At 35.2% G+C, this 27,182-nt stretch overlaps 3 protein-coding genes across 3 annotated transcripts; 2 read left to right on the top strand and 1 right to left on the bottom strand.

Annotated features, from left to right (window-relative positions):
• Positions 1-5,343: 5,343 nt before the first annotated feature.
• LOC103948957 (phenylalanine N-monooxygenase CYP79D16) lies at positions 5,344-13,134 on the top strand. The gene is given in 4 exon segments (XM_048569342.1): positions 5,344-5,551; positions 6,311-6,482; positions 6,484-6,964; positions 12,499-13,134. Coding segments are annotated over 4 exon segments (1,497 nt in total).
• Positions 13,135-15,013: 1,879 nt separating this feature from the next.
• On the top strand, positions 15,014-18,125 carry LOC103945622 (U2 small nuclear ribonucleoprotein B''). The gene is made up of 5 exons (XM_009356219.3): positions 15,014-15,172; positions 16,106-16,278; positions 16,712-16,805; positions 17,439-17,518; positions 17,650-18,125. Exons 1-5 carry the CDS (start codon positions 15,100-15,102, stop codon positions 17,926-17,928), a joined length of 699 nt encoding a protein of 232 aa, XP_009354494.2. The 5' UTR covers positions 15,014-15,099; the 3' UTR covers positions 17,929-18,125.
• A 3,040-nt stretch (positions 18,126-21,165) lies between these two features.
• LOC103948946 (senescence associated gene 20-like) lies at positions 21,166-21,624 on the bottom strand. Its single transcript, XM_009360043.2, has one exon. The coding sequence runs from the start codon at positions 21,622-21,624 to the stop codon at positions 21,166-21,168; it is 459 nt and encodes a 152-aa protein (XP_009358318.1).
• Between the last annotated feature and the right edge of the window lie 5,558 nt (positions 21,625-27,182).

Below are 27,182 nucleotides of genomic sequence, written 5' to 3'. Positions count from 1 at the left end.
AGGAATGACTCTGGTATTGGTCATTTTGCAGTTGGTTATGTTGATTCAGATTATGCAGGTGATCTGGATGGAAGGAAGTCTACTACAGGCTATGTGTTTACTATGGCTAAAGGGCCAGTTTGTTGGAGGTCCATTTTGCAGTCGTCTGTTGCCTTGTCTACTACAGAGGCTAAATATATGGCAGTTGCTGAAGCTATAAAGGAGGCCATTTGGATACATGGACTGATTAGAGATTTGGGGGTTGATCAGAAGCAGGTGGAGGTGCATTGTGATAGTCAGAGTGCCATTTATTTGGCTAAGTATCAGGTTCATCATGCGATGACCAAGCACATAGATGTGCGTTATCACTTTGTTCGTGAAGTTGTTGGTGAAGGAGAAATCATTCTCCAGAAGATTCCAACTAAAGACAACCCCGCTGATATGTTGACTAAGGTTGTTGGTGTAGCCAAGTTTATTCATTGCTTGAACTTGGCTCACATTTTGCCTATATAAAGAAGGCGATGAGCAGTAGGAGTTTTGGAGCAATTGGCTCGGCATGAGTTGTTCTCTTGCTAGTGTTTAGGAGTGATGTTGTGTATCAATTGTGTTGATTGGCTTGTCATGACGTTTTTCGGAATTTGGCCAAGGTGGAGATTGTTGGATAGTGGCCAACTTGCAAATGCTTTCGGCTAGACAAAAATCCAAACAACTTTTGGCTATAAAAAATTATAAAGAAAGAAGGTGGACAACACCTTTCCTTGTTTTGGGGAGGAAAAAAAGGAAAAGAATTTTTGTTCTCTTCAACACCCGTGGGTGTTGGTTTAAGAAAGGAAAAGGTTTTGCCTTTGTAGCCGAATATAAAGAAGAAAAAAAGGCTCAATGCTCTGCTGAGAAAGAGGAGCTGCAAAGAGAGAAGAGAAGCTGCTGCTTCATTCGGTTAGTAATCATCTACCAAAGTAGTTGTTGTTGTAATAGCTTTGAGCTATATGTATAGAGAAGAAATTATTCATTATATTTCTTCCTCTATTTGTTTCTTTGGTGTGTGAGAGTTTTTGGGTGTATTGGGTTATTTGGGCTGTGAGATTGCCAACACTTTGTAAACTCCCATTTGGTTGATAGTGGATTATTGGGTGAGCTCCTACTGCTCCGAGGACGTACTCCAGTTACACTGACTGTGGAGGAACCTCGTTAAAATCTTTGTGTCTTTTATATTTTGTTCTTGCATTTTCATTTGATAAATTTCCTGTGGGCTAGTTTGAGTTGGTTCTATATAGTTTGGTGCTATCCTAGCACAACAATATAGTCACTGCACCTAGTTGGCTTGATTATATTCCTCATAAATCTGTTCTTTCAAATAGATTCTTTGAGACAAAGCTTGTTCTTCATCTTCTAGAGAATTCTCAAGTTCAACTTCGTCATCATCTTTTGCTTCTTCTTCACTTATAACGAGGAAAGTCGGAATTTGATATGAGGGTTAGTGGAACAATTTCTGGAATCATGACTGGTGTTATTTTGGCTTCCATTGTTCTTATGTACTTAAAGGAAAGAAAAAGGACATGGTGGGGGGAATATAAATGAGGGCAGTCGATGAAATTTATGGACCTCATATATAATTACTAAAGTATTATAGCTTAACAGGATTGAGCTACAATATTAGAACAGAAATAATTAAAATACCTGGAATGCTTTGTCCCTCCAGTGAAACACACTATCACGGGCTTCCATGCACTCAACAATATATTTCGGAAGTAATGGTTTCAAGAATGTGTGAAGCTTGACTTTGTCACCCCTTCACATGCCAATAAGGCAGCAGCACAAGGCCATTTCGTTAAGTACTGGCAAGAGATAGCTTATCTGTAACTGAACAATAGCAACAACAAGAACCGAAACCCTGGTATTTACGGCCTCAAATACTGACGTCTTTCATTAAAGGAAACTTTTTGGATGTAGTGAGTAATAGCTCTCGTCATTCATTATTCAAGAATTCTTGTATTTTAGGTATTTCATACCATTCATTCATAATGTTTTGATATAAGATTTCAATTCTTCCATGTAGTGGTGGCACTGATTTTGATACGGAGCAGGACAAATGTGCTGACTATGAAATGCTGGAAATAGTCCCATTTTTATCACCCTTCATTTTTATAAGCAAATGCAACGTCTTTCCTCGCATAATATGGATTCCAAAAGTAGCCCAGAACTTCTAGTTGCCGACATGCCCTAGCTACTAATGGCTGAAAAACACCAATGTTGAGACACAAGGCATCCTCGAATTTCAAGTATCGTTACCTAACACTGAAAATGATATGAATAAAGAATTTGATGATGGTGGTGGAAAAAAGTAAAGTCTTCACCTTCAGAACCAGCCCCTCTTTCCCGGTTGTTTCACAACCTCTTACATCTGCAAACTTCGATTTGAAATCCTGGATAACAAGCACTTCCGCAAGCAATTTTTTTCAATGCAGGCATCTGATATTCCTAAGGATCTAATTAAAGGAAGAAAATAGGAGAAGAAAGGACCCCGATAAGATTACCATCAGAAGAAAAATTTATGACAGTTGCATAAAATTTGACGTAGCAATATTGTTGTACAGCGACTGAGTTCATCTGCAAACAAAATATCCTTTCCTGCTTTAGCTTCAGAAAGTCACAAATAAACTTTTTTGTTTAGTATCTGTTTCTATATGAAACCATTTGATTACTACTAACACATTTCTGCACAATAGTAGATCATCGACTCCGTATCAATCATGATATTTCTGAACATCATATATGCATGGATTTGCATGTATCTCATGAAATGACTCAGATATAGAAAACCCTAAGAGAATGATATAAATATATATAGTACGTGATCATAGACCGAGCTATTGGACTAGAAAAAACATAGAGAAGTGAAGAGTGTATAATTCTCCTGCATTTGCTAAATTGTGAGAGAGGAGATACAACCCTATATATCATCACACACACACACACTAAGATTAACTATATAAATAAAAATTATCAACCCAGCTAATGACTTTACTGCATGCCAGCAGCAAATTGCGGTGAGCGCTACATTGATTGTGTAGAGACAGAGAGGTTTGAAGAGCCGCACCACATGTAAGCTAGTGATGTGAAACGATCGATGATTGTGATTAGCTTTAACGAAGTGAATGCTTGGACATGTGAGATCAATAATATGTATTTTGAAATCCGATCTGAAGCATCCCCGTTCTTAAGTAGAGAAAGATATCACGAGTCACATACGGACACATTTTATCAGATGTCATTTAGTCGTGTTAGTAATTTCCATTATATAGTGTTTTCAAAGTTCAATGAAAATAGTTATTTAGTACTACAGTCTAATAGTATTTCTCTTCACTTTTAAGTGAGAGGTCTTAGGTTCGATTTTTGCCAAAGACGATTTCGAACCATATTATTACTAGCTCATTGTAAGGCTTAACCCACTCTCTACCTCTCTTGGTATAAATAATATCGTTTGTTCAAAAAAAAAAAAAAAAGTGCAATGAAAATAAGTTAAAAGACTGCTGGAAATTATGCAGTGGGAATTTTACAAGCCCATGGATATACTGTCCTCGAATTTGTCTTTGTCCAATGTTTTCTTTTAATAATTTGATACCGAAAGGACCCTATAAAAATATTACCCTAAAACAAGTGACCTATTACCAAAGTGGTGGAAATGTGTTGAGTCATTGCATGACTACGTCGAACCTCATTCATGACTAATCTAACAAAATCTATCATTTGACCCAAAAAAAAAAACTATCCTAAAATGTCAAGAGACCGGAACCAAAAGTACCCCAAAAAAAATGTGTATCAATTGGCTGATGTAGGGTAATTTATTGTTTTAAAACCGTCGTTGCCCCTTAGTACAGTAGGGTGACGATTTCTAGTCTCTATAATTTGACAACTTACTCTTAGAAAAGAAAAGAAAAGAAAAAAAAAAACTCTCAATATTTAGTTGACTCAAACTTGTTAAAAATAAATCTCACATTAATAGGAAGATAGGCTTTATATGGACTTATAAGTAAGTTCGGTTATTTTCTATATTGCCAATTGATTTTATAGTAGAATCTCAACTTATTCATAGTATTAAAACAAATTGTCCCACGTGTGAAGTCAAACGGCTACATGGGCTCTACGTCACCCCGTTATGTTGTTCACGTGTTATGCTTAAAATTCGACATATGTGAGGGGCGTGTTAAGAATGAAGCTCACATTAATAGGAGGAATGACCTTGTATGGGCTTATAAATAAGTTGGACTATTTATTATATTGCCAATTGGTTTTATGCTGTAACCTTAACTTTTTCAAAACTTTACTACGCACAAATAAGTATGTGGAGGATTAAGAGAAAGATAAATAATATAAAAGAACCATTTTCAACTTGTATACGAACATGCATATACCAGTAGAATTTGAGCGTTGCATGACTTTCATATGGGCCATTATAGTGTCACGGGTACGCTATGATTATTGGCCTCGTGTGTCTCGGGCTGCATTATATATGATTCTTCGCTACTTGAATCTGGGAAAATTTAAAGATATATAGTAAGGAAAAAAAGGAGGGAATATCAGTGGAGTTATTGCTATCATAAATTTTGCAAACCGTCTGTGGTACTAACCATTCTAATCAGATTATTAGTTGAAGTTTCTAAACCAGTCAGTAAAATTAACATATTCCCTTCTACTACTGTCAGTAAATTTGGTCAGTTTTGACACATTGTGGGTGTATCTGTGAAGCTTTAATTAATACTTGAGCTAGACAATGTGTGCTGTTGAAGTGAATCCAAGCGGTTAGATTGTTTGGCAACATTGGTCTAGTGGGGTTTGGTTACATTAATAGGACGACTACCTATATATGTGAATCTTGATTTAATTATTGCATAAGTTGTGTGGACAATCTGTATGACATGCATTGGCCTTCTTCTCTGGTTTACACTGACTTAGGAGTTGCTTGAGGGCGCGGAGTAGAATATAATAAGTTATACTTGATTCAAAAACAGTTATATTAAATTTGATGAATGGTGAGTCAATGAACCTAGTATATATTTAGTTCATCATTTCATTCTCCCATATGTTTCACGAGCCACAATAATGTGAATGAGTGGATTTGTTATCATGATTTTGAAGAAAATGATTTTCGTTTTTCTCTTTTCGGTTCGCCATAAATTAAATCAGCTCTCCCAGATAATTGTTTCTTAGGGCACGATGAATGTACTTACCAGTTTAATTCCACACCACATAAAGGAAAGAAACATATGGGAGCTGCATGTATATTTTTAGTTATATCCAATTAAGCAATGTGCAGTTCCTGCTCATTTTCGTAGCAGTGAACAATATTTAATCACATCCGTACCCATGAAACATATGGGAACCGACCGAAAAGCAAAGCAAAGATATGGGGAGCAGAAGAGGAAAAATGTGAAACATATGGGAAGCATATTTTTGCAGCACGTAGTTGTATGCATAACATGTATAAAAGCATGCTGGCGATGCACGAACAACACGTTGCAGCAGTTTCTGAACATGAAAAATCAGTTTTGTTCAATTTCTGAAATATGGCAAGGTAGTTGGATATTATTTTACAAGGCAGGAACTGCAGCCGGGCACTTGGCATATCCATATATCTGCAGCTAGGAGACGGAGGAGAACGAAGAAGATGGGACAGAACGTGCAACAAATTATCATACCAATCATACCCTTTTTATATTGTATTAAAAAGGAAAAATATTCAACGTATATAATTGATTTTTTCTCGTAAAATATATAAAGAGTCTTAGTATAATACAATAATATACTGGAAGAGTCTATAAAACCTATTTAAACATGTGTTACTGGAAATCATTGCCGTGTTAATTACAAGTTACGAACAAAATAGCAATAGGATTAGTCAGAAAAAAAAAATAGCAAAAGGTTAGGATCAAGATAAAAGGTTGCGTGAAAGAAAGTGTCCACCGAAAGTAAAAAAAAAAAAAAAAAACACAAAAGAGCTCAATTATGTTAACTTTTTTAATTCTTAACTTTAAACTTTTAAACTTTTATTATATTTAGTTATTTTATAAGATGTAGATGATTGGCATCCCACATGTATAACTTTTTTTATTTAAGAAACCAATACAAAAGTGTATCTTATGCTGACAAAGCGGCTCTCCTTAAAATATGTCTTACTAGTGTTTTCTTTGTAATAGTTTATTTAAATTTTATAGCTCAATTGGTTCATAGTGTTGTCTGAAATCTTAAATTCAAATCTTCTGATGTATCAAAAGGAAAAATTGCAAATATTCAGTTCAATATAAATATTTAGGTCAGATGATTTGAGTGAAAGCACGCGAAATCTTAAACAAGCAAGATACAATCTTCGCGTTGCGTCCGGTTAACATTTCCACTTTTCGTATCACCAAGGGGTACAAAACTGCGGTTATGGTGCCCTTTGGAGAACAATGGAAGAAAATGAGGAAGGTGATCACAAGTGAATTGCTTTCTCCAATGAGGCACAAGTAGGGTTGAAGAGGCCGATCACATCGTCAAGTATGTGTACAACCAGTGCAATAACAATGAAGGTGGTGGCATTGTAAATTTGAGACTTGCCACTCAACATTATTGTGCAAATGTGATTAAGAAAGTGGTTCTCAACAAGAGGTACTTTGGGGAGGAAATGGAGGTTGGTGGGCCTGGTTTGGAGGAACAAAAGTATTTAGAAAATGTATTTACAATGCTTAACTACATCTATTCACTTTCTCCATCCGATTACATCCCATGCTTGAGAGGGCTTGATTTGGATGGCCATGAGAAGATTATCAAGGATGCCATAAAAAATACAAGGAAACACCAAGACCCATTAATTGAAGAGAGGTTTCGTCAATATCAGAAACTTGGCGGTAACAAGGAATTACAAGACTTGCTTGACATTCTTATTTCTCTGAAAGACAAGAATGGTGAACCCTTGCTTTCATTAGAAGAAATCAAAGCTCAAGTAAATGTAAGTCTCTCTCTGTGTTTTTACATGTGACTTAGGTATATATCATGTACAAATGCAAAAGTAAGGTGTTATTGAGACATACAAAATTAATACATTTTCAGTAAAGTAAAATTCACATATTATTAATAGCAGGATCATCACAATTAATAATGTATTAACAAGTATTTTATTTTTGCGTGTTCAAATAATTTTATTGGTTTACATATATATTAAGAGTTGATGCGAAGGAATCTCGATACTATTGACAACTGTAAGAAGAGCAAAAAAATTAGGGTTTTGAGCAATTTTATTTGGACATGCAAATCATTCTTCCCGTTCTTCAAAAATTTATTTATGAATAAACCGAGTCACGTGACATTTTGGGCAATTTCGTACCAATATTTTAGAGCTAGTACCAATAAGTCGCATCAGTAGTTTGTACAATTTCCTTTTTCAAAGATATCCAAATATTCTAAGGATCCCGGTTTTACAACAAGATCATCGGAAAAGTATCCTCTCTTGATTCATTTTGTGGAGATCTTAAGGATTTTCACATCTTAATCGTTCATCGTATATTGTGCGATTAATTTTCATCAGGTAATATTTGTGTTTAATTTTAAATAAAAAAAATCAAATGATTTCTAACCGCACAATGTATGATAAATGATTAAGATGTGAATATCTCAAAGATTCCCACAATTTAAATCCGGATGGGATCCAAATCTGAAATCATCTCCTCATATTGTCATACATTTTGATCGTGCTAGTGACTGAGAGCAACTGCATTATATACTAATTGATCAAGAAATTAACGTGTATATTTGTTGTGTGGATATAGGAACTAATAATGGCAGCAGTGGATAATCCCTCAAATGCTACTGAATGGGCAATTGCAGAGATGATAAATCAACCCGAACTCTTTGAGAAAGCAACTCAAGAACTTGATGCTGTGGTCGGAAGGAACAGACAAGTTCAAGAGTCGGATTTGTCGCAGCTCAACTTCGTAAAGGCCTGCGCCAGAGAAGCCTTCCGCCTCCACCCAGTGGCACCGTTCAATGTGCCCCACGTATCCATGGCCGACACCACCGTCGGAGATTACTTCATCCCCAAGGGTAGCCACGTGATTCACAGCCGAGTCGGACTTGGCCGTAACCCTAAAGTTTGAGACGAGCCCTTCCAGTTCAAGCCCGAGCGGCACCTCAAGGACGACGGGTCCGGGGTGGTGCTCACCGAATCGGAGCTGCGGTTCATTTCGTTCAGCACGGGGATGCGAGGCTGCGTAGCGAGTAAACTCGGCACTGCCATGACCGTCATGCTGTTTGCTAGGCTTCTTCATGGGTTTACATGGCACGTGCCGCCAACTGAGTCGAGGATCGAACTCACCGAGTCAAATAACGATCTCTTACTCGCGAAGCCACTGCTTGCATACGCAAAGCCACGTTTGCCTGCTCATGTTTACCAAACAAAATGAGTTGAATCGGGTCAGGAGAATCTGTCTTCTTCGGCTGCAAGATATATTTTTTTTTCCTAAATTCGGCATGCATGATTTGATTAGGCTTAAATAAGTGGAAGAAATCTTATAACATCTTGTATTAAACTAAATAATGTTCAGTATATATGTAATGAGCGAGTTTGCACAATTACCCACCAAAGTACTTATAGGGGTGTGCAAATTTACCGCTCAGTTTTTCTTTTTCAAATGTGTCACATAGACTATTCTCCATGTAGTAATGTGGCATATTCCTCTTTGTGTTAAAATTAGTCACGTGTGCATTTTTTTAAAGGATATTATGCTCCTTCTATCATTGCCATAAAAAAGGATATTATATATGCTCCTTTCAACCTATCTTTCTCTCATAAAGTGTTCAAGAAAATCACCGAAATGTTCCAAATTGTAAGTTATCATTTCATAAATGTGGAGACGAGTTTAAGAATTTGAAAGGCCTGCTGCCGTTTAGAGACTTCGATTAAGTTTGCTCGTCTCAACATATATAGCTGAGGCCATGTTAAAGTCCAGCTTTTTTGAGTTCAGACATGTTGAATTGATGCAACAGAGAGATGCATGGCTCCCAAAGAATAAGTGAGAAACAGAGAAAGTGAGAGATAGAGAGAAGTGAGAGGAGAGGTAATTCATATATGTTCAACTGACACTTTATTTATAGATATCAAGACTCGTATATCTATATTACCTATGTATGTATTTTAGTAGTATTTCTCTTCATTTGTAAGTGCTCGATTTTCGTCAAAGATGATTTCAGACCACATTGTTATGGCTAGCTCATTGTGAGATGTAGTCCACTCTTTTACCCCTTAGTATAGATAATATCCTTTGTTTAACAATAAAACCTTAAAAAAAATAAAAATCAATTTGTTCTACATAAATAACATTAATTAAAATAGGCATGTAAAACAAAATGACAAATGAGAATCATAGCTATTAATTATCCTCATCAGCTGACTATGGTAAGTTTTTAACATATAAAGACGGTAAAAATTTGAATGACTTTGCCTACAAGGATAATATTTGTGCTAGCTCCTCTGATGAGGGAATGAACATATCCCACTCCTTCGAATAACATATTTTCATCGTATAAACTTCATAATTCGAATCATTCATATTTTTAATCTTCATTTGAAAATTATTTTAAAAAAATTATTCTAATTGGAGATTATTTAGTCATCCAAATGTATCAAATAAACGGATAATTCATATGAATATATTACTTGGTGATGCGAGATTTATACGCACACAAATTAAACCCTCTTTTTGTCAATTGTAGTAAGTACGTAAGTAGGGATCGTTCTGGACCGGGGATTAGGAGGGATTGTTAACCACTTGGATTTGACTTCAAAAACGTAAAAACAAGTTTAAAACACTATAATAAACTCAAAGAATGCAAAACTAAAAGTAAGAAAGATTAAGACTAAAACTTAAACAAAATAAGGGGGGATTGGATTTGGACGACTTTAAACTAAAAATGGAAACTTGGAAACAAAACAAATTGTAAATATGGAATTGACGGAAATGAATGGATGGGAAGCTAGCTAAGGGGTTCATCTCCACATATGTTATACTTGCATACAAAACGATGTCTAATTGCTTTTCAATAAACCATGAATTCTCAACGCCCCGGGTTAATTAGGTCCGCTTAAATTAACCGTCAAGTTTTCCTTAAGTTAATGAATTGGATGATTGCATACGACAATCCAAAGCATTCATCACAAGTTCCCTACATGAATTGCATAATAGAGATACAAGCAAGAATCATTAAGCATCATGAAAACTATAAGTGTTGACGAGGCATTCGTTACTATGATTGCATGAAACTTATGCCAAGAATATGTTTAACACGATTGTTTATAAGCAACCTCCACTACTTGTGAATATAAGTTCATAACTATTACGTGAAACTCACTTATATTCTAGCGTCAAATTCATGCATGAAAATTAAGTGTTCATTCTTAATAAACATACATAAATAGGTTATCAATCAAACAGTTAAACAAATTGAATTCACAACTTATGAAACGTAATTAAAAGTAATCAAATCATATTACAAACATAAACATAGTTTCGAATCACCCCCTAGCTAAAGGGGGTTTAGTTCCTCATAACTTTGAAATCAAAGAAACACCTAAACATTCCAACAACTCAAAACTTTGAATTGTATGAACATTTAAGCACTCTTTTCTTCCATTTCTCATACGTACAAAACAAAGAGAATTAAAATGAAACTTTGAAATCAAAGAAACACCTAAACATTCCAACAACTCAAAACTTGAATTGTATGAACGTTTAGGCACTCTTCTCTTCCTCGTTGTTGTAGCACAAGGTTTAAGGATAGGTTGGTTGGGGGGATGGAAGTGTTAGGGAATTATGGAAATGGATGAGGATTGGTGGAAATGGAAGATGGTTTTTGGATTCTAAGGGAGAAAGGAATGTGTTTGTGGTGTGTTGTTGTGTTGTGAATGAGATGATATTTGAATGAATGAATGCAAGGGTATTTATAGGAGGAGTGGAGATGTATATGGCTATTTGTTTAAGGTGTTTGTGGTTGCAATGATGAAGAATTGCATGTGGAAATAAAAGGGAAAATGTGGTGAAATGATGAAGTAGGAAGGTGGAAATGCATGTGAGATGTTGGAAAGGAAATGGGAATATGAGTAGGCCATGGCATGGGAGTTGTTTTGTTGGTGTAAATGTGCCATGGTTGCAATGATGAAGAATAAAGGGTGCATGTGGGGTGGAATTGAATGAATGCAAAGTGAATGAATAATGAAATGAGTTAAAGAGGGAGAATGTGGTGAAATGATGAAGTAGGAAGGTGGAAATGCATGTGACTTGTTTGTGGAATAAAGAATGAATGGTGGAAATGTGAGTGAATGATGTGCATGTGTGTGAATGCATGTGTTGATTTAAAGAATAGGTATGCATGTGAATTAGTTTGGAAAGAGGTGGGTGTGCATGTGAGATGAAATGCATATGTTTGAAATGTGTAGATGATTATGAGTATGATAAGTGATAAATGAATGATATGTGGTGAGTGATAAGTGAATGGAAATGATAAGTGATAAGTGAATGGAAGTGATAAGTGAAAGGTTTGATAAGTGATAAATGAATGATATGTGGTGATAAATGAATGATATGTGGTGAGTGATAAGTGAATGGAAGTGATAAGTGATAAATGGACTAGTTTAAAGGGCTAGGGTTAAAGTACATAGAATGGGCCTAAAATAGGTTGGTTTGCATGGCATAATATGTTTGATTGGGCTAGAGGTTTTCCATGGCTCAAAGGATTTGTTTGATTGGGCTAGGCCCTTTGTTTGATGTCCCCAAAGAGCATACAAGGCTTCAATTTCGTCTATCCTCTTTGCTCCATGATTAAGCTATCCAATCCATGCCCAAAAGTGCCCCAAATAGCCTCAAAATGCACTTTCTTGCTCCCTAAGCCCTTAGAACCTGAAAACACACAAAAGAAGCATAAAGGACTAAACTAACTATGAATTACCAACATAGATGCACGAAAACAAGCTAAGTAAGTCGCCTAAATATGCTCCTATCACTTGGTACTTACAATGTCGGTTTGTTCTATACATTTGAATGACTAAACAATCTATGATTTAAATGATTTTTTTGTAAGGATGATCTTCAAATGAACATTAAGAAATTGAGTGGTTCCGATTAAAGATTAAGAAATGCGCATTCCTTATATATTCTTCCTAAGATATTCTCATGCTATTTTATTTTTTTGTCAAATGATAGATTTGTTAGATTAAATGTTAGTTTAGAGAGCTAACGGAGTTCGAATCCACGCCATGGTGTAAGAGCAACACTTCTCTTCACCATTGTGGTAGAGAGTCACTTGCATTCTCAAGCTATCGGGTTGATATAAACTTTTTTATTTATTGTTCTCCCACTACTCTAGAATTCAAATAAAGAAAGTCGAAGACGGGGGCAAAACCGGTGATGGATAGGTTGAAAACTACTAATTAAGGTTCCCTAGCCACCTGCATTCCTAGCCATGAAGACGTATATAATTGTTGTGTGGATGCAGGAACTAATAATGGCAGCAGTGGACAATCCCTCAAATGCTGCTGAATGGGCAATTGTAGAGATGATAAATCAACCCGAACTCTTTGAGAAAGCAACACAAGAACTTGATGCTGTGGTCGGAAGGAACAGACAAGTTCAAGAGTCGGATTTGTCGCAGCTCAACTTCGTAAAGGCCTGCGCCAGAGAAGCCTTCCGCCTCCACCCGGTGGCACCGTTCAATGTGCCCCACGTGTCCATGGCCGACACCACCGTCGGAGATTACTTCATCCCCAAGGGTAGCCACGTGATTCTCAGCCGAGTTGGGCTTGAGCGTAACCGTAAAGTTTGGAACGAGCCTCTCAAGTTCAAGCCGGAGCGGCACCTCAAGGACTACGGGTCCGGGGTGGTGCTCACCGAGTCGGAGTTGCAATTCATTTCGTTCAGCACGGGAATGCGGGGCTGCGTTGCGAGTAGACTCGGCACTGCCATGACCGTCATGTTGTTTGCTCGGCTTCTTCATGGGTTCAGTTGGCACGTGCCGCCTACTGAGTCGATCATTGAACGCACCGAGTCACAAAACGACCTCTTACTCGCTAAGCCACTTCTTGCGTATGCGAAGCCGCGTTTGGCAGCTCACGTGTACAATACGGGAAACTGAATAAATTTGACCACAGATTGTATTTTGGTTCATTTGGCATTCGAGATTTGATTGGATCGATAAAAATAAGTTGAACACATTCATACCCCATTTTGTATTGAATTAAATTATGCAATCCATTTTTTCAAGATATAAATTGCACTCCTGTCAAAATCTCTCTCTCTCTCTCTCTCTCTCTCTCTCTCTCTCTCTCTCTCTCTCTCTCTCTCTCTCTCTCTCTCTCTCTCTCTAGTCTCTACCATGCTAAGCTTGTACATTATTTATGGTTTATATAAAAACGTCGCCTTTTAGCCCCAAGTTAACTTCATATCAGCATAGAGAAGCTGATATTTTTTTTTTTTTAGTACAACGATATATTTTTACATTAAAGAGAGGAGGGAGTTCAGATAAACCACACACTACGAGATTCAAATCTAAAACCTCTACCTTATAAGTGAAGAAAAATATCATCAGACCGTAGTATTGAATGACATAGAAGGCTAATATTAAACCATGGTGGCCTTAAAAATGGATGCAACAATGCACGGCAAGTGAAAAGTTTTTAACAAAAAAATTTGCACTAAAAGATAAATAACAATATTTACCGGTAGAGTAATGCTAGGTAGATCAAATTTGTAAACTATGTGATGTATCACTAATAGAGATAAGCGCGTTAATCAATTTTTAAGTAATAATCCAATCATTAACAATCACGTCATATGATCTACAAAATTTAGTTTAAATAGTTGGTCTCTTCCTTACTAGTATTAGTTACATAGAAGCATTTGTAGGCATATCCAAAGAATATTTCATTCAGTGCAACTCATGTTCTGATGACCGCTGTCAAGTTTTATTTTGGAAGAATGCATATTACAATGATCAATATGCAGAGACAAATGAAGCCTTATATATAAAACTATAGGGATATTAGATTGAATATGATTCAGTCCAAAGTTGAGATTGAACAATCCATTCATTATTAGGCCTAGTTTGGCGTGTAGGAATCGATAAATGATTAGCTCACTAAATATTGATGGTTTGGGTCTTGCATATAGGAAATAATAGATTTTGTAACGGTAAAACTTTACTAACATTGTAGCCGGACCCAAAATTATGATTTAGAAAGTGATGTAGGCTGCAGCGAACAAAATCGAAATAAAATGAAATAGAATGATAGATAGGTGTAAAAGGAAACTATAGGCATGGTCCACTCCAAGTGCAAGGAGAGACTTGAAAACCTTATAAAATGAAATGGAATCATATATGTATCACAAAGTATTTGGATATTGTCTCAGATAGAAGCTTGGTGAAATAGACATGTCCGTGAAGATGCGAACTACATGCACTTGGACATAAAAGACCTCATCAAGCTTTATTGTTCCCTGGGGTTGGCTTTGGGCCTTTCCTATGCAACTACGTGGAAGGCGAAGAAGGCCCCCTTCCCACCTGCCCCCAGGTGAGGGGTGTTCCATCAACGAGATATCATTTTGGAAAAGCTAGAATTCTAATCTTGTATTTGGACCTACATGAACTAGTTGAAGTACGAATCCTCCCAATATACTTCAATTGAGATAATGACAAATCATTTCACCTTTTTAGTTTAACTTTAAGGGGTTCTCAAAAACATAATGAAAAATATTATTCCTAGAGTTGAAGACCAGAAGAATGTATAAACCAATGCTTCCATTGAAACATTGTTTTCGAGTGCGTTTGTATGTGGGCTACGAAGACGGTTTGTACAAAAAGGTAAGGAACCGGCTTATTAGGAGCAAGGCCCAATATTTGACCAAAAGAAAAAAATTGGGAGGCCCAATAATCTCAAATGTGTAAAGAAATCTTATGGCCCAATGGCGGCCATGAACATCATCTAGGGCTCAGATCCGATCCGTCACAGTCTCTCGCTTCTCTCTCATCTCCCTCCCACACAAATCAAAGCTCTGCGCCCTCTCTCTCTCTCTCTCTCTCTCTCTCTCTCTCTGCGCGACCATGCTTTCAGGGGACATTCCGCCTAACCAAACTATATACATTAAGAACCTCAACGAGAAAATCAAAAAAGAAGGTAACTCAATCTTTGCCCTATCCCTTCTTCCCTTTGTTTGGTTGCCGAGAAAATCACAAAAGAAAGAAACTACAGGAAAACAAAATGTTGGGTCTTTAATTCGTACTAATAATCTCACCATAGTAATTTATAGTACGCAAAATTTAAGCTTTTTTTTTTCTATAATATTTGAATTTTAAGTTCTCTTAGCACAAGTTGGCGTTTAGGGTTTAGTTTAAATTGGTGAGTGGAAGCTCAGAAGCTAGGGCATTGTGAATTGGGGTGTGCTATCCACACACTCCAAATTACTTCTTACACACCCTTATTCATTTTTGTCTGTTGATATTCTTCAATTCATTCGATCTGACGGCTGAAAATTAGAAGGGTGTGTGAGAAGTAAATATCACACCCCTTGTGAATTTAGTGCAAACTGGGAATAGTTGGTGATTGAGAAATTGGTTGCAGATTGAATTGCATGCTTAAATTTACTCGGGTTGAATTTGATTGATGAGTGTAAAAGGAGGGGTTTAGATTTAACCATTTGAATTACATGGTATATTTAATTCTTAAGGGATTTGAAGATTTTCAATTTCATTTAATCAAGTTTATTACTTGTAGAGTCTCATTAGATAGTTTATATGAAGAATTAATTCACAATTTCATCTTCTGAATCCGCCAAACCAAGATGCAGCACTAGACAATTTTGTGTTTGTAAAATGATTCTGGTTCACTGGGGGGCTTTTATGGATCATAAATTGAGAAAGCGACGTTATGTAGGCAAGAGAGTAATCACAATTTTGTTATCTATATTGGTCTCACATCTTGCTTTGGTGTTTTGCATCCGAATTTTGAAATGTCTAGCATGAAAGGATGTTTTTTTTTACTACTTTTGGGGATAAGCTTTCGTATATTTTATTTTTGTCAGTTAATAGTGGCATTCTTTTTACTTTGCAGAATTGAAGAGGTCCCTCTATTGCTTATTCTCTCAATATGGCAGGATTTTGGATGTTGTTGCCTTGAAGACACCCAGGCTTCGGGGGCAAGCATGGGTTGCATTTCTAGAAGTAGCTTCTGCTAGTAATGCTGTGCGGCAGATGCAAAACTTTCCGTTTTATGATAAACCCATGGTGAGTGAGTCTAAAATTGAATAAGCCCAGTTGGTAGCGTATTGCATATATGTTGGACATGCTTGTTACTTATCCAAATTCTGCAACCATGTTAAGCTTTCCTGCCTATACTATGTTCTTCCTTATTTTCTCAAAATTTAGCTCTAAATGTATGCATGTTCATCGTTGAGGATGATTTTGCTTTAAGCTTGTGGTTGAAGACCGTATCTGGCATTGCATATATTGAAAGATGAAGTTATTGGTACCTGAAAGTTTGTTTTGAAAGTAAATAACCTATTTACGGAACAACAGTGTGTTCACTTTAAATGTTACATGCACTCTGTTCCTTTGTTTTTTCTCAAATGAAGGTGTTTGATTACACTATTGTGATATTCACATCCACTAACTTTTCTTAGTTTAAAATGTTAATATGAGCACAATTTATTTGGTGCAGCGGATTCAATACGCCAAAACAAAGTCAGATTGCATTGCTGAAGCAGAAGGAACCTTAGCTCCAAAAGAAAAGAAAAGGAAGCAGGAAGACAAAGGTGACTGAAACTTTCTTTGAAGTTATGAATAACCTTGAAGTTTGTATAAAATATTTCATAACTTTTGTTAAAACTAGTAATGATATGCATTAACCATCGTTATAGCATATGAATGTAAGGATCACAATGAACCAAATAACTGGCCTTATATGTTCCTGAAGATCTTCAGAACACTATGTTTCCAATTGAACCATTAGGGCATATGACATTGCTTCCACTTGAACCGCTAGAACCTACTGGGTATGTGCGTACTAATAGTAAGAAAAAGTAGTATTGTTGTGATAGTTTGAGATTCATTCTGGGTATTAAAGTGCTGCCTTACTTTGTTTGGCCGCATGTCTAGAAAATTTTGATAGAATGCATTTGACTCATTTGGGTTTCTCTGGCCTCTAGGTGCAGGAACATCACTGCATTATTCAAAGCATTCATTTTTCCCTTGACTTGGGGAAATTAAGATAACATTTGATTTGCCCCTTTTTCTTAAGTATATAGTAAGGTCTATCTAGGTTGCTATAATTACAAGGTGGCTCATACAGAAAATCAACTTTCGGTTTATATAGAAAAAAATGCTTGCTCAAATTAGATTGTTTAATACCATGTGTTTTATGTTTTGAAATAAATCTGTTGATTCAGCTGAAAGAAAGCGGCGAGGTGATGAAGGGCAACAATATGCAACCGAAAATGGTGCAGCTGCTGAAAACGGAGGCAGGACGGTAAGTGTTTCCGATATGAACACAGTTGTGCGATGCTATTTGATGCACTTCTTGTGCAATGCAATTTGATCCACTTCTTTGTCAACTACCACACTGAATGGTGGATTTATTTTAATTCTCTGCATATACAGGCCCCGTCCCGCCATGGTAACTCGAATGCACAGGAAGCTGCAGCTCCAAACAATATCCTGTTCGTTGAGAATTTGCCTCACGAAACTACTAGTGATATGCTGGAATTGCTCTTCAAACAGTTTGCAGGGTTTAGGGAAGTCAGGATGATTGATGCGAAGCCAGGCATTGCCTTTGTAGAGTATGAAGATGACATTCAGTCATCGGTCGCCATGCAGGCCCTTCAAGGCTTCAAGGTCACCCCTCAAAACGCCATCGCTATCACTTTTGCCAAGAAGTAACTGAAAATTACGGATCCTCTTCTCTGTAGTCGAATGTTGTTTCGTTGCAGATATGTAATAGTTGAATAGTTGTTAATCTTACTGTACTCGTGCTGATCCCCAAGAAACTGAATGCAGAGGCAATTTATCCCATGTTTGGATTCATATGTAATTGGCGTATTGAACCTAAATACAAGAGAACTGGGTTTTGTTGAGAAGCACACATCTTAATAGCTGAGATATTCCACCACTTCAACCACCAAGAACATCTGATTGTGCTTATGCATGTGCCAGTGGTTTCCGACTCAAGTGACCCACGGCATGTTCGTGTATGCACGGGCGGTTTCTGACCATTGATCGAGTGTGTTGTGCAGATCAATGGTCAGAAATCGTCATGCCACTGAACATAGCTTGGATTGAGGAGAGATTTTTCAGTGTGACCGTCACACGAGGTGATACATCATGTGTTTTCATATAAATAGTGGGTTATATGTGTTAAAAGGTTAATAACTTAAAAATTAAAATTTTCCACCATTTACATAAAAACACGTGGTGTACCATCCGTGTTCCCATCGCAACTAAAAATTTCTCCGGCTTGAGAACCATCGGGTTCCACTTTCATGCGTTTTTTTTGTTTTTTTTGGATCGTTGGTTGCATGTCACTCGTAGGATCAGAAATTGTGTCTGGTATTATGTAGAAACTCGTTTTCTGGTTTTGAAACATTTTGCCATCTGGATAGGAATGGATGATTGGTAGTCACAAAGATGTTTTATGGTAGCAAAGGGGGACAAATCAAACGCCCAAAAAGACTAGATAAATTCAAGAAGTAGGATTCTCTTCCCTTATAATCTCTCTTCCCTTTCATCTTCTTCTATTTAATTAGTTGCGATTACGTTACGTCTACATCTTATTTTGAAATTTTTTATATAGAGAATAAAACAAAAAATAAAGTGTGAGAGGAGAAGATGATAATAGAAGGGGAAAAAATTCTACTCCTAAATTGAAACCCTAATCTTAGAACACAAAACCCACCATTAGAGACGGAAACACATATTGATTAGTATCGGAAATAATGTGGGGCCACTAGCAGCTACTTGGCAACTAATGACACCAATAGGTTTTAAATCCCACTTTGAAATTTAGGAAAACTAATGAAAATGGTTTGAAAATTTTGAGTTTTAACGATAAGGGCAAAATAAAGGGTAAAGTGAATAGTACCAAGTTTGACTTTTTAGTGTAAAAATGTAGTTTTTTTGTTAAAGTAAACAGTACCGTAGACTTTTCGTTAAAACTCCCTTTAAATTTTATTTGATCTTAACCAAGGCAAATGAAAATGGATACCTTTAAGTAATATTTTTTTAATTGGCACAAGCCAAAACTCCTTACATTATGTTTGGAAGAGAAAATAAATTTGGAATTTAGATTAAAGTCAGAATTTATAAATTGACATACATAAATTCTCTTATTTGGATTCATAAGCATAGAAATTTAGAATTTCCACGTGGAAAAAACTTGGAATTGGGACCTCTAATTCCCAAGTTTAAATTCCATATAAATAGATGTCATTTTCCAATTTCTATGATTGAGAGTTTAAAAATAAAAAATTTCATATTCAATTCCATTGTTTTTAAGGTTAACCAAACTGGAAAATTCACAAATTCTAAAAAATAAAATCTCGTCATTTTAATTTCCGTCATTTTAAAATTTCTTAGTAATTTTAAATTTCTTCATCCAAATATAGTGTTAGTGTATTTTCAAGTCAAATTCTTATTAATTTTACTTGTTTCAACTGCTTCCGTCGAAAGAGCTTGGTGATGAATATTGTGAATAAATCACATCGTAATAGGATGAGAGATTAATAGTTGAATGATAACTTTATTGTATACATTGAGACAGATGTTTTGATTCTATTGATAATGATATTGTGATACGACATTTTTATAATATGAGAACACACCCTGCAAATTATATATGAAAGCATACTCGAATTTTGGAAGTTTCTCTTCCATGACCCTTTCGTTGAAAAATGAAATCGTAATAGGGCTAATGATCGAATTTCCAAGATGCATGATGAGAAAATTTGCAAGTGTCCTCCATTAGTTCGACAATGCCCCCAACTAGTTTGCCAGTACCCTTGACTTTGAACTCCAACCTAGAATATGAAGGGGTGTAACTGTACTCAGGATATTTTGGTTTATTCAAGTGTGATTTTGGTATATTTAAAATATTTATAAAAAGTTACTCAGTACTACAGTGTAGTGGTATTCATTTTCGCTTAGAAGTGAAAGGTCTCAGGTTCAAATCTCGTGAATGATGAATTCGATACCAAGTTAGGTTGCCCATTGTGTGGCTTAGCCAAACTCCCCCTCCCTTTTAGTGTAAAAATATTGACATACTATATATATATATTATAAGAAAAAATAACATTTTCTAAATTAAGGGTGAAATTTTGGCTGAAAACGATAAAAATTCCTATTTTTTGCGTTATGTGACTTTTGTCTAGCATCTCTTACTAAAACTAAAAGACTTAATTTTTGGTAAATAAAAATTAAGAAAATACCAAGAGACATTATCATGATGAAGAGTTTGTTTGGAAATACTTTTAAATGACTGAAAAAATGTTTTTAGAGGGAATGTTTTTGAGTTTCAAAGTGCTTCTTCAATAAAACATTTAAGTGCATTTTCAAAATTCACTTGTGTGTTCACTAAAAGTTGATTCAAAAAATATTTTCATCAAAAACACTTTCAATTATTTTAAAAGTACTTCTAAATTAGTCATTATTTGTTGTCGTCCTGATGCATTTTCCCCCCTTCATATCGGTCTTCTTCCATTCCATTATTGCGTTTGGGTTTCGGAAGGACAACGTCATAACTACAAGTTGAGATATACAAGAGGACCACAACGTTTTATACAAAAATAAACAAACATTCCACACAACAATATACACAAAATATAAACTCGACAGCCAAACCACATAATACTTATTACCAGATAGAGGGTAATATTACACTTACTATATTTTTGTTATCACATCCGTCGCACCTCTCTAATTGAGGTAGAACCCCCTAATACATATGAATTTCATATCTATTAGAAAGAAATTAAGTATAAATGTATAGTATGAAAAATATGGCAAAAATAACATTTTTGCCCGATAAATAGTACAACGCTGCATGTTAAGTATTTCGTGTGCTTAAACCCCTTTCAAACTAATATTAATTTGTAAGAGTTCAAACGATAATTAACGCAGCATAACTTATAGCGCCAAAACGAGGCCAGGCAGAGACTTGTCATCCGAGAGCTTACTCTGCCATACACACTGGCAATTCCCCGGTTGTGATCTGATATGCGGTGAGGATAACCGGGTGACCGTGACGGACGTGTTGTTGTATTCCCTGACCTGGGTAATAATCCCATCAGTGAAGGTCCACGCATGCACCCACGAAACGGAACGAGCCACGTCGTATCCTTCAGCCAGCACCATTGATCCAAATGCAATGATCGAGAGAGGGACGAATTTGAACGATGAGTCATACGGTGGTGCACCGGTGAGTAGGCGGTTCAGATGCTGGTGAGTTGGGGGGCCATGGAACCACCACTCGAGGTAGGGCGCGAGGAGAAGGTGGACGACATCAACGTCCTTGGAGGTTAAGGCTTGGTATAAAGCCGTCACTGTCGTTTTGTTTTTGGCTTCTTCGGAATCTTCTCCCTCCATCGGATATAGTTGAGAGTTTGCCAGGTCTGGAGCTCAAAGCAATATATCTCTGTGTGAGGGACTTGGTGAGTTGGGAATGTTTGTGTTTGAACCGTTAAGTGTTATGACATTGGTGTGTTTATATAGGAGGAGAACATGGTTTGTGGGAGTTTGGACGGTTGCATGTGAGTATGATTGTATAAGACAAGAAATTTTCAGTGAGGTACTGCTAGGTAGATTGAAATTTTAAATTAAATTTTGTAAATTAAATAATGTGATTGTTGATAAGGGAAGTGTTATTGAAATTTCAAAAATCTTATTCTATACTCCTTACAAATGTATTTTTCTTTCTAAATATAGAAAGTTTGAAGTGTAGAATGAGAATTTTAGAGTGTCAATAACAATTCCCTATTAATAATTGGATTATCATTAAAATGTTGATTAACGTGCTTATTTTTTATTGGTGACACATTATTGAGTTTACAAATTTGGACAAAAAAAATTGATCTTCTTAACATTACCCTTAAAAATTTAGTCTATCTAGTATTAGCTTTTTCAATTTGCCGGAAACATGACTCGGTACATCAATTGTTGTAATACAAGTGGTTGAATTTTTTTTTTTTTCAAAGACCAACCACTTATATTATAACACTTTGTGTACTAAACCTTATTTCTGACGCACTAAAACAATGTAATCTTTGATCATAAATGTATTTCTTTTATGAATTCACCAAAAATACTAATTAATAGACCCAAGAGCTAATTCGTAAATATATATATATATATATATAGAGAGAGAGAGAGAGAGAGAGAGAGGATATGGTACATTATTAGTGGCCCTTGTTATAAATTTTGTTGGAGATTTCAACTCGGTCGAAGAAGAAAAGACACTCCACACTAAATTACCAAGTATGACTACTGTTTAGGAGATCCACAATCATGTCTAGAGGTTTCTCAAACTAACTACATTTGTCGAGGCTACTTCTATAGTAATAATCGTTTAGAACTTAAGAAATTTAATAGAGATTAAACTCCAACGTTAATTTTAGTCTTTTTAGTCAAAATTTGACTTAGAAATAAAGAGTATGATTTGAGATGTGATAAACATAAGATGATTATAGCAACTAAGTCATAATATTTAGAAAGAAAATGATAAACACACACTCTTTTAGCTTGTCACATATTCTTGTTTAATTTTGCTTGTTATTTCCGTTTGGCTTGTTCACCATTTGGCTAGCTAGAAATAAAGAGGTGGATATTTGAGAAATTAAAAATGATGGGTGTGAATCATCTCCTCATTTTAAAATATAACTGAATTAATCATAGCAAAATTTGATTAATCTTGTATTTATTTTACCTCAAAAGTTCTTATTATTTGAATTAATTCTTTAATAAGAATAATTAACTTCTTAATGGTCTCAAGGAACTGGTTGAAGTACAAATTATCACTAATATTATTGTTCTCAGTTTTTGTGGTCAGAAATTGGAAATTTTGACTTAGATTTAATAAGAATCAATTGATGAATTACTTTAGTGGTTAAAATATTTCTTTTTAGGATCAAGTACCTAAAACTTTTCAAATTTTTTGTGTCATTCTAAATTGGTCTCAATATTTTTAAATATTCTAAATAAGTATCCAACCTATTGAAAATGTCACATCCGTAGAGCCTTAGTTAATTTTTCAAATATAGATTATATTCAAATCCTCCAATTGGATATATCATGGTCAACATTAAATTAGTTGCCTCAAAATCTAAATTTTAAATATGGTATATATAATATGGAACTCAATAATCAAACGGGTATTGAATTAAATTGAAGGGGAACCCAAATTGGAATTACATCATGACAGCAATCTTCGAAGAGGGTTAAGAATTCAAATGGGGTTTAAATGAACTTATTTCTATTCATGTGATTTCCTCATTCGCGAATCTCGGCTCGTTCTTCTTTACAGGCGATGAAGATGGTGGTGGCCGCATTATAGCAGTCCATACCATTTCAGCAACTTTCATGACCTTCACCTTTCATGACCTTCACCTCAATGTTGGTGGCTTGAGTTGTAGGGTGGAGTTGGTGGTTTTACATGGGTTTGGAAGTGATGGCCTAATGGGGGCGGTGGTGGTGGTGACTGTTAGTTGGTGGAAGTTATGCTTTCATGACTTCCTATTGATTTTGGAGGCAAAGTGTTAATTTAACATAATTTTAACTGGGGTTTAATAGATATGACATTTTTAATAAGTTGAGTACTTGTTTGAAATATTTAAAAAAGTTGAAACTAATTTATACTAGCACTAAAAGATTGGAGGATTTGAGGTACTTAATCTTTCCTTTATTGTCCTCAACTCATTGAATCTCGGATTCAAACTCTTATCTTCCCTTAATGTAGTATAAATAGTAATGGCTTCAATAGTAATATCCAAAAAAAACTTGTAGGTACTCAATAGAAGATTCTCACACTAGTTAAATGATTTGAGATAACACAATATTCTCACACTACTAATCCGTGGGAACGGACCTCATAAAATGTACTTATCAATAAGGGTAAACCAATAGTGTCCTATGACTATATATGGACCAACAATTTTCATTGTCTTCTGAACCATATATAGTCTCTTTAATTCTCAGAGTTGACTCAAATCATAGGCAGTTTCTTATCGAATCCAGCTTTAATTCCCAACATAGTATATAATCTATTAATTAGTAAGACAAAATATAGAGCCCTAGCCTCTTGCATCACAGTCCATGACTCCGTGGAGATGCATGTTTGTTATTAAATAATAAAAATTTGATTAGTGGATTTACCTGAGCCTATCGGTCACTAGTGGGGTTTTTGGGGTGATCAAATTAATTTTACCCCATCGCATGCAAACCGAATACCTAATTGAATCTTTGTCAATTTGTGCAACACCAAAACGCCAAACCAATAGCAAATTGAGCTCTATATATGTCATTTTCGTCTGCTTGAATCTTAGTGGAGGTAGATTCAAAACTGGTCATCAATGTTGTTTAAGGTATGAGTGGAGTTTCCTAAAAATTAAATCAATCATTGAAGATATTCAGTGGCTGATTTCTTCATTTGAGGTTATCAAATAATTTCATATTTTTTTAGAAGTAAACTTTGTAGTTGATGTCTTAACTAGTTATGGTCTGTATTTGCAAAATGTACATATTTGGAAGTACAAATGGCCGGCTCATTTAATTATTCATGAATCTACAATATTGAGAATCCCAGGTACGTGTGAGTGTGTGCGTATTTTTTTTTTCTTTTTTTTTTATCCTAAACAAATGATATTATTTATACTAAGGGGTGGGGAAGAGGGTTAAGCCTCACACTAGGCTAACCATAATCATATGATTTAAATTTGCCTTTGACGAGAGTCGAACCTAGAACCTCTCACTTACAAGTGAAAAGAAATATTGCAGTACCAAGTGGTGTGTGAGTGTGTTATAATATTAGTGAATTTAGAGTTTAGGGTTTAACTATAGGATACCATGTGAAATGAAACAAATAGTTCGAAAATTTTCTAAACTAGTGTCTACACACCCTTTTTTACCTCCTACACACCCCTCTTTATTTTTCTACCGTCAAATCGAATGAATTGAGAAGAATAAATGACAGATATTAATGAAGAGTGTGTAAACAACATCAGCCTAAATGAATTGCACGCTTCCTTCGTATGAATAATTTTGGATTCTCATATAATAATTGAAAAAATCTCAACTTTCTTAATAGGGTAAAGTGCCGATTTAGTCCTTGAACTATCACCTCAATGAAAATTAGGTTTATGGATTGTTTTTTGGATAAATTAAGTCCCTCAATTCATTAGAAATCGCTAATTTCATCCACACTATTATATTCAAAGCTATTTTATCCAATTTTTTGTCAACTTAAGTCACTTGACACACTTTAGAGTGTAATACCATCATTTTTTTCACCTATAAGCCCTTAACATTTCATATAGGTTGCGAATTTAATGTATAATTTACCCTTCAAAGTTAACTCCATATACTATTTCTTTATGTAAAATTACAAATCTATCCTCCAATGTGTATCACATGTAAGTAACGTGACTTAAATTGATGGAAAATTGAATATAGTAGCTTCAAATTTAAATTAGGGATGTAATTGACAGATTTTTATAATTCAAAGACTAGTTTTTCTGAAAAAATAGCTTAGAAATTTAATTTTCTCTCAGGTGATAATTTAGAGATTAAATTAGTCATTCACCCTTCTTAATAATATTATGAAAATGATAACAAAAATACAATCATAAGATGCTGAAATAGTTTCATGAGACCCTAACAACAAAAACATACAAAACGGGAAGATGTCCAAAATAACTAAATTTGGTTTTGATCCACGAGTAATGCTATTCATACTATATTTTTGTATCACATTTTCATACCACCTTAGATGACATTTGATGTAGACAGCCACATCATTTGAATTAATTAAAATTTTAAATTTTGTTTATTATTTAATAAACTAATAATTAAGAAAAACTAATTAATTAAATGATGATTGTGGTATATGAGGAGTATTTCTCCATTCTTTTCTTGGGTTTTGTAAATTTTTCAAATGATGTGGCTGTCCACATCAGATTCCACCTAAAGTAGTATAAAAATATAATATAAAAATATAGAATGAATAACATTACTTTTTGATCCACCAAACGATCTCAAACTCCCGAAATTCGTCTTAGGTCGCCGCAAAGCAATGTATTTGATTCGTCATATTCTTATTTCAGAAAGGTATCTTGCACCATTAACTGACTTCGAAAACTCCAAAAGTATTGTTCATCACAAAGAACACTATTCACATCGAAATTCGCCGATTTGAACTGCTCTTCCAATTCTACGTCACATTATTTAAAAAATCAAATATTATGATCCGTAGTGTGACTCTTCAAACATCCCAAAGACGGTACATTACGAATCGAATTCAATTTTGGAGCTATCATACCATTGTAACTACTTATAAATATATAAAAGAGTCCTTATTTTCTGTATCTACGATTTATTCTCTAAACACATCTCTTCAAGTGTAAAGAAATTTCAAATCTAACATGTGAATAATACAAAACAGGTGATGTAGAATATGTGTTGCCTTTGGGCTTATACAAAGACCAACTCGCTCTGATACCATGAAAAAAAATTGACATTCCACCATAAAATCATATGTCAATACGAGAAATAGTCCAACAAGTTATAAGATCCTTAATTTCTCACATACGTGATATTCTTGCTCTCAATAGTAAGCAAAAAGCAATTTTTTTAGTCCTAACATATCAGAATACAGTGATTGGTTTATTGGTGAGGAAGTTATCCGGATGTATGGTTTCCAAAATGTGAAAGATTTTTACCAGAAAAAGAAATGTGAACTATCGTGCTCCACAAGTCTCCACTTTACAATATAAACTTATAAACCAAGCATTGTGAAGATTAAAATATGTTAGTGAAGTAGTTGCTGTATTTTATGCAAAATGATCCTCGCCGGATCTTTTTCTTGAGGATCTCATGATCATGATCGTTTATCGTGCATCGTGAGGTCAGTTTTTGTTAGGTACTATTTATATTTA

The sequence above is a fragment of a genome, unplaced genomic scaffold (assembly GCF_019419815.1).
Source record: "Pyrus x bretschneideri cultivar Hongxiangsu unplaced genomic scaffold, Pyrus_bretschneideri_v1 Contig5, whole genome shotgun sequence".
In the NCBI taxonomy this organism is placed as follows: domain Eukaryota; kingdom Viridiplantae; phylum Streptophyta; class Magnoliopsida; order Rosales; family Rosaceae; genus Pyrus; species Pyrus x bretschneideri.
This window is presented reverse-complemented; position numbering and strand designations above follow the sequence as displayed.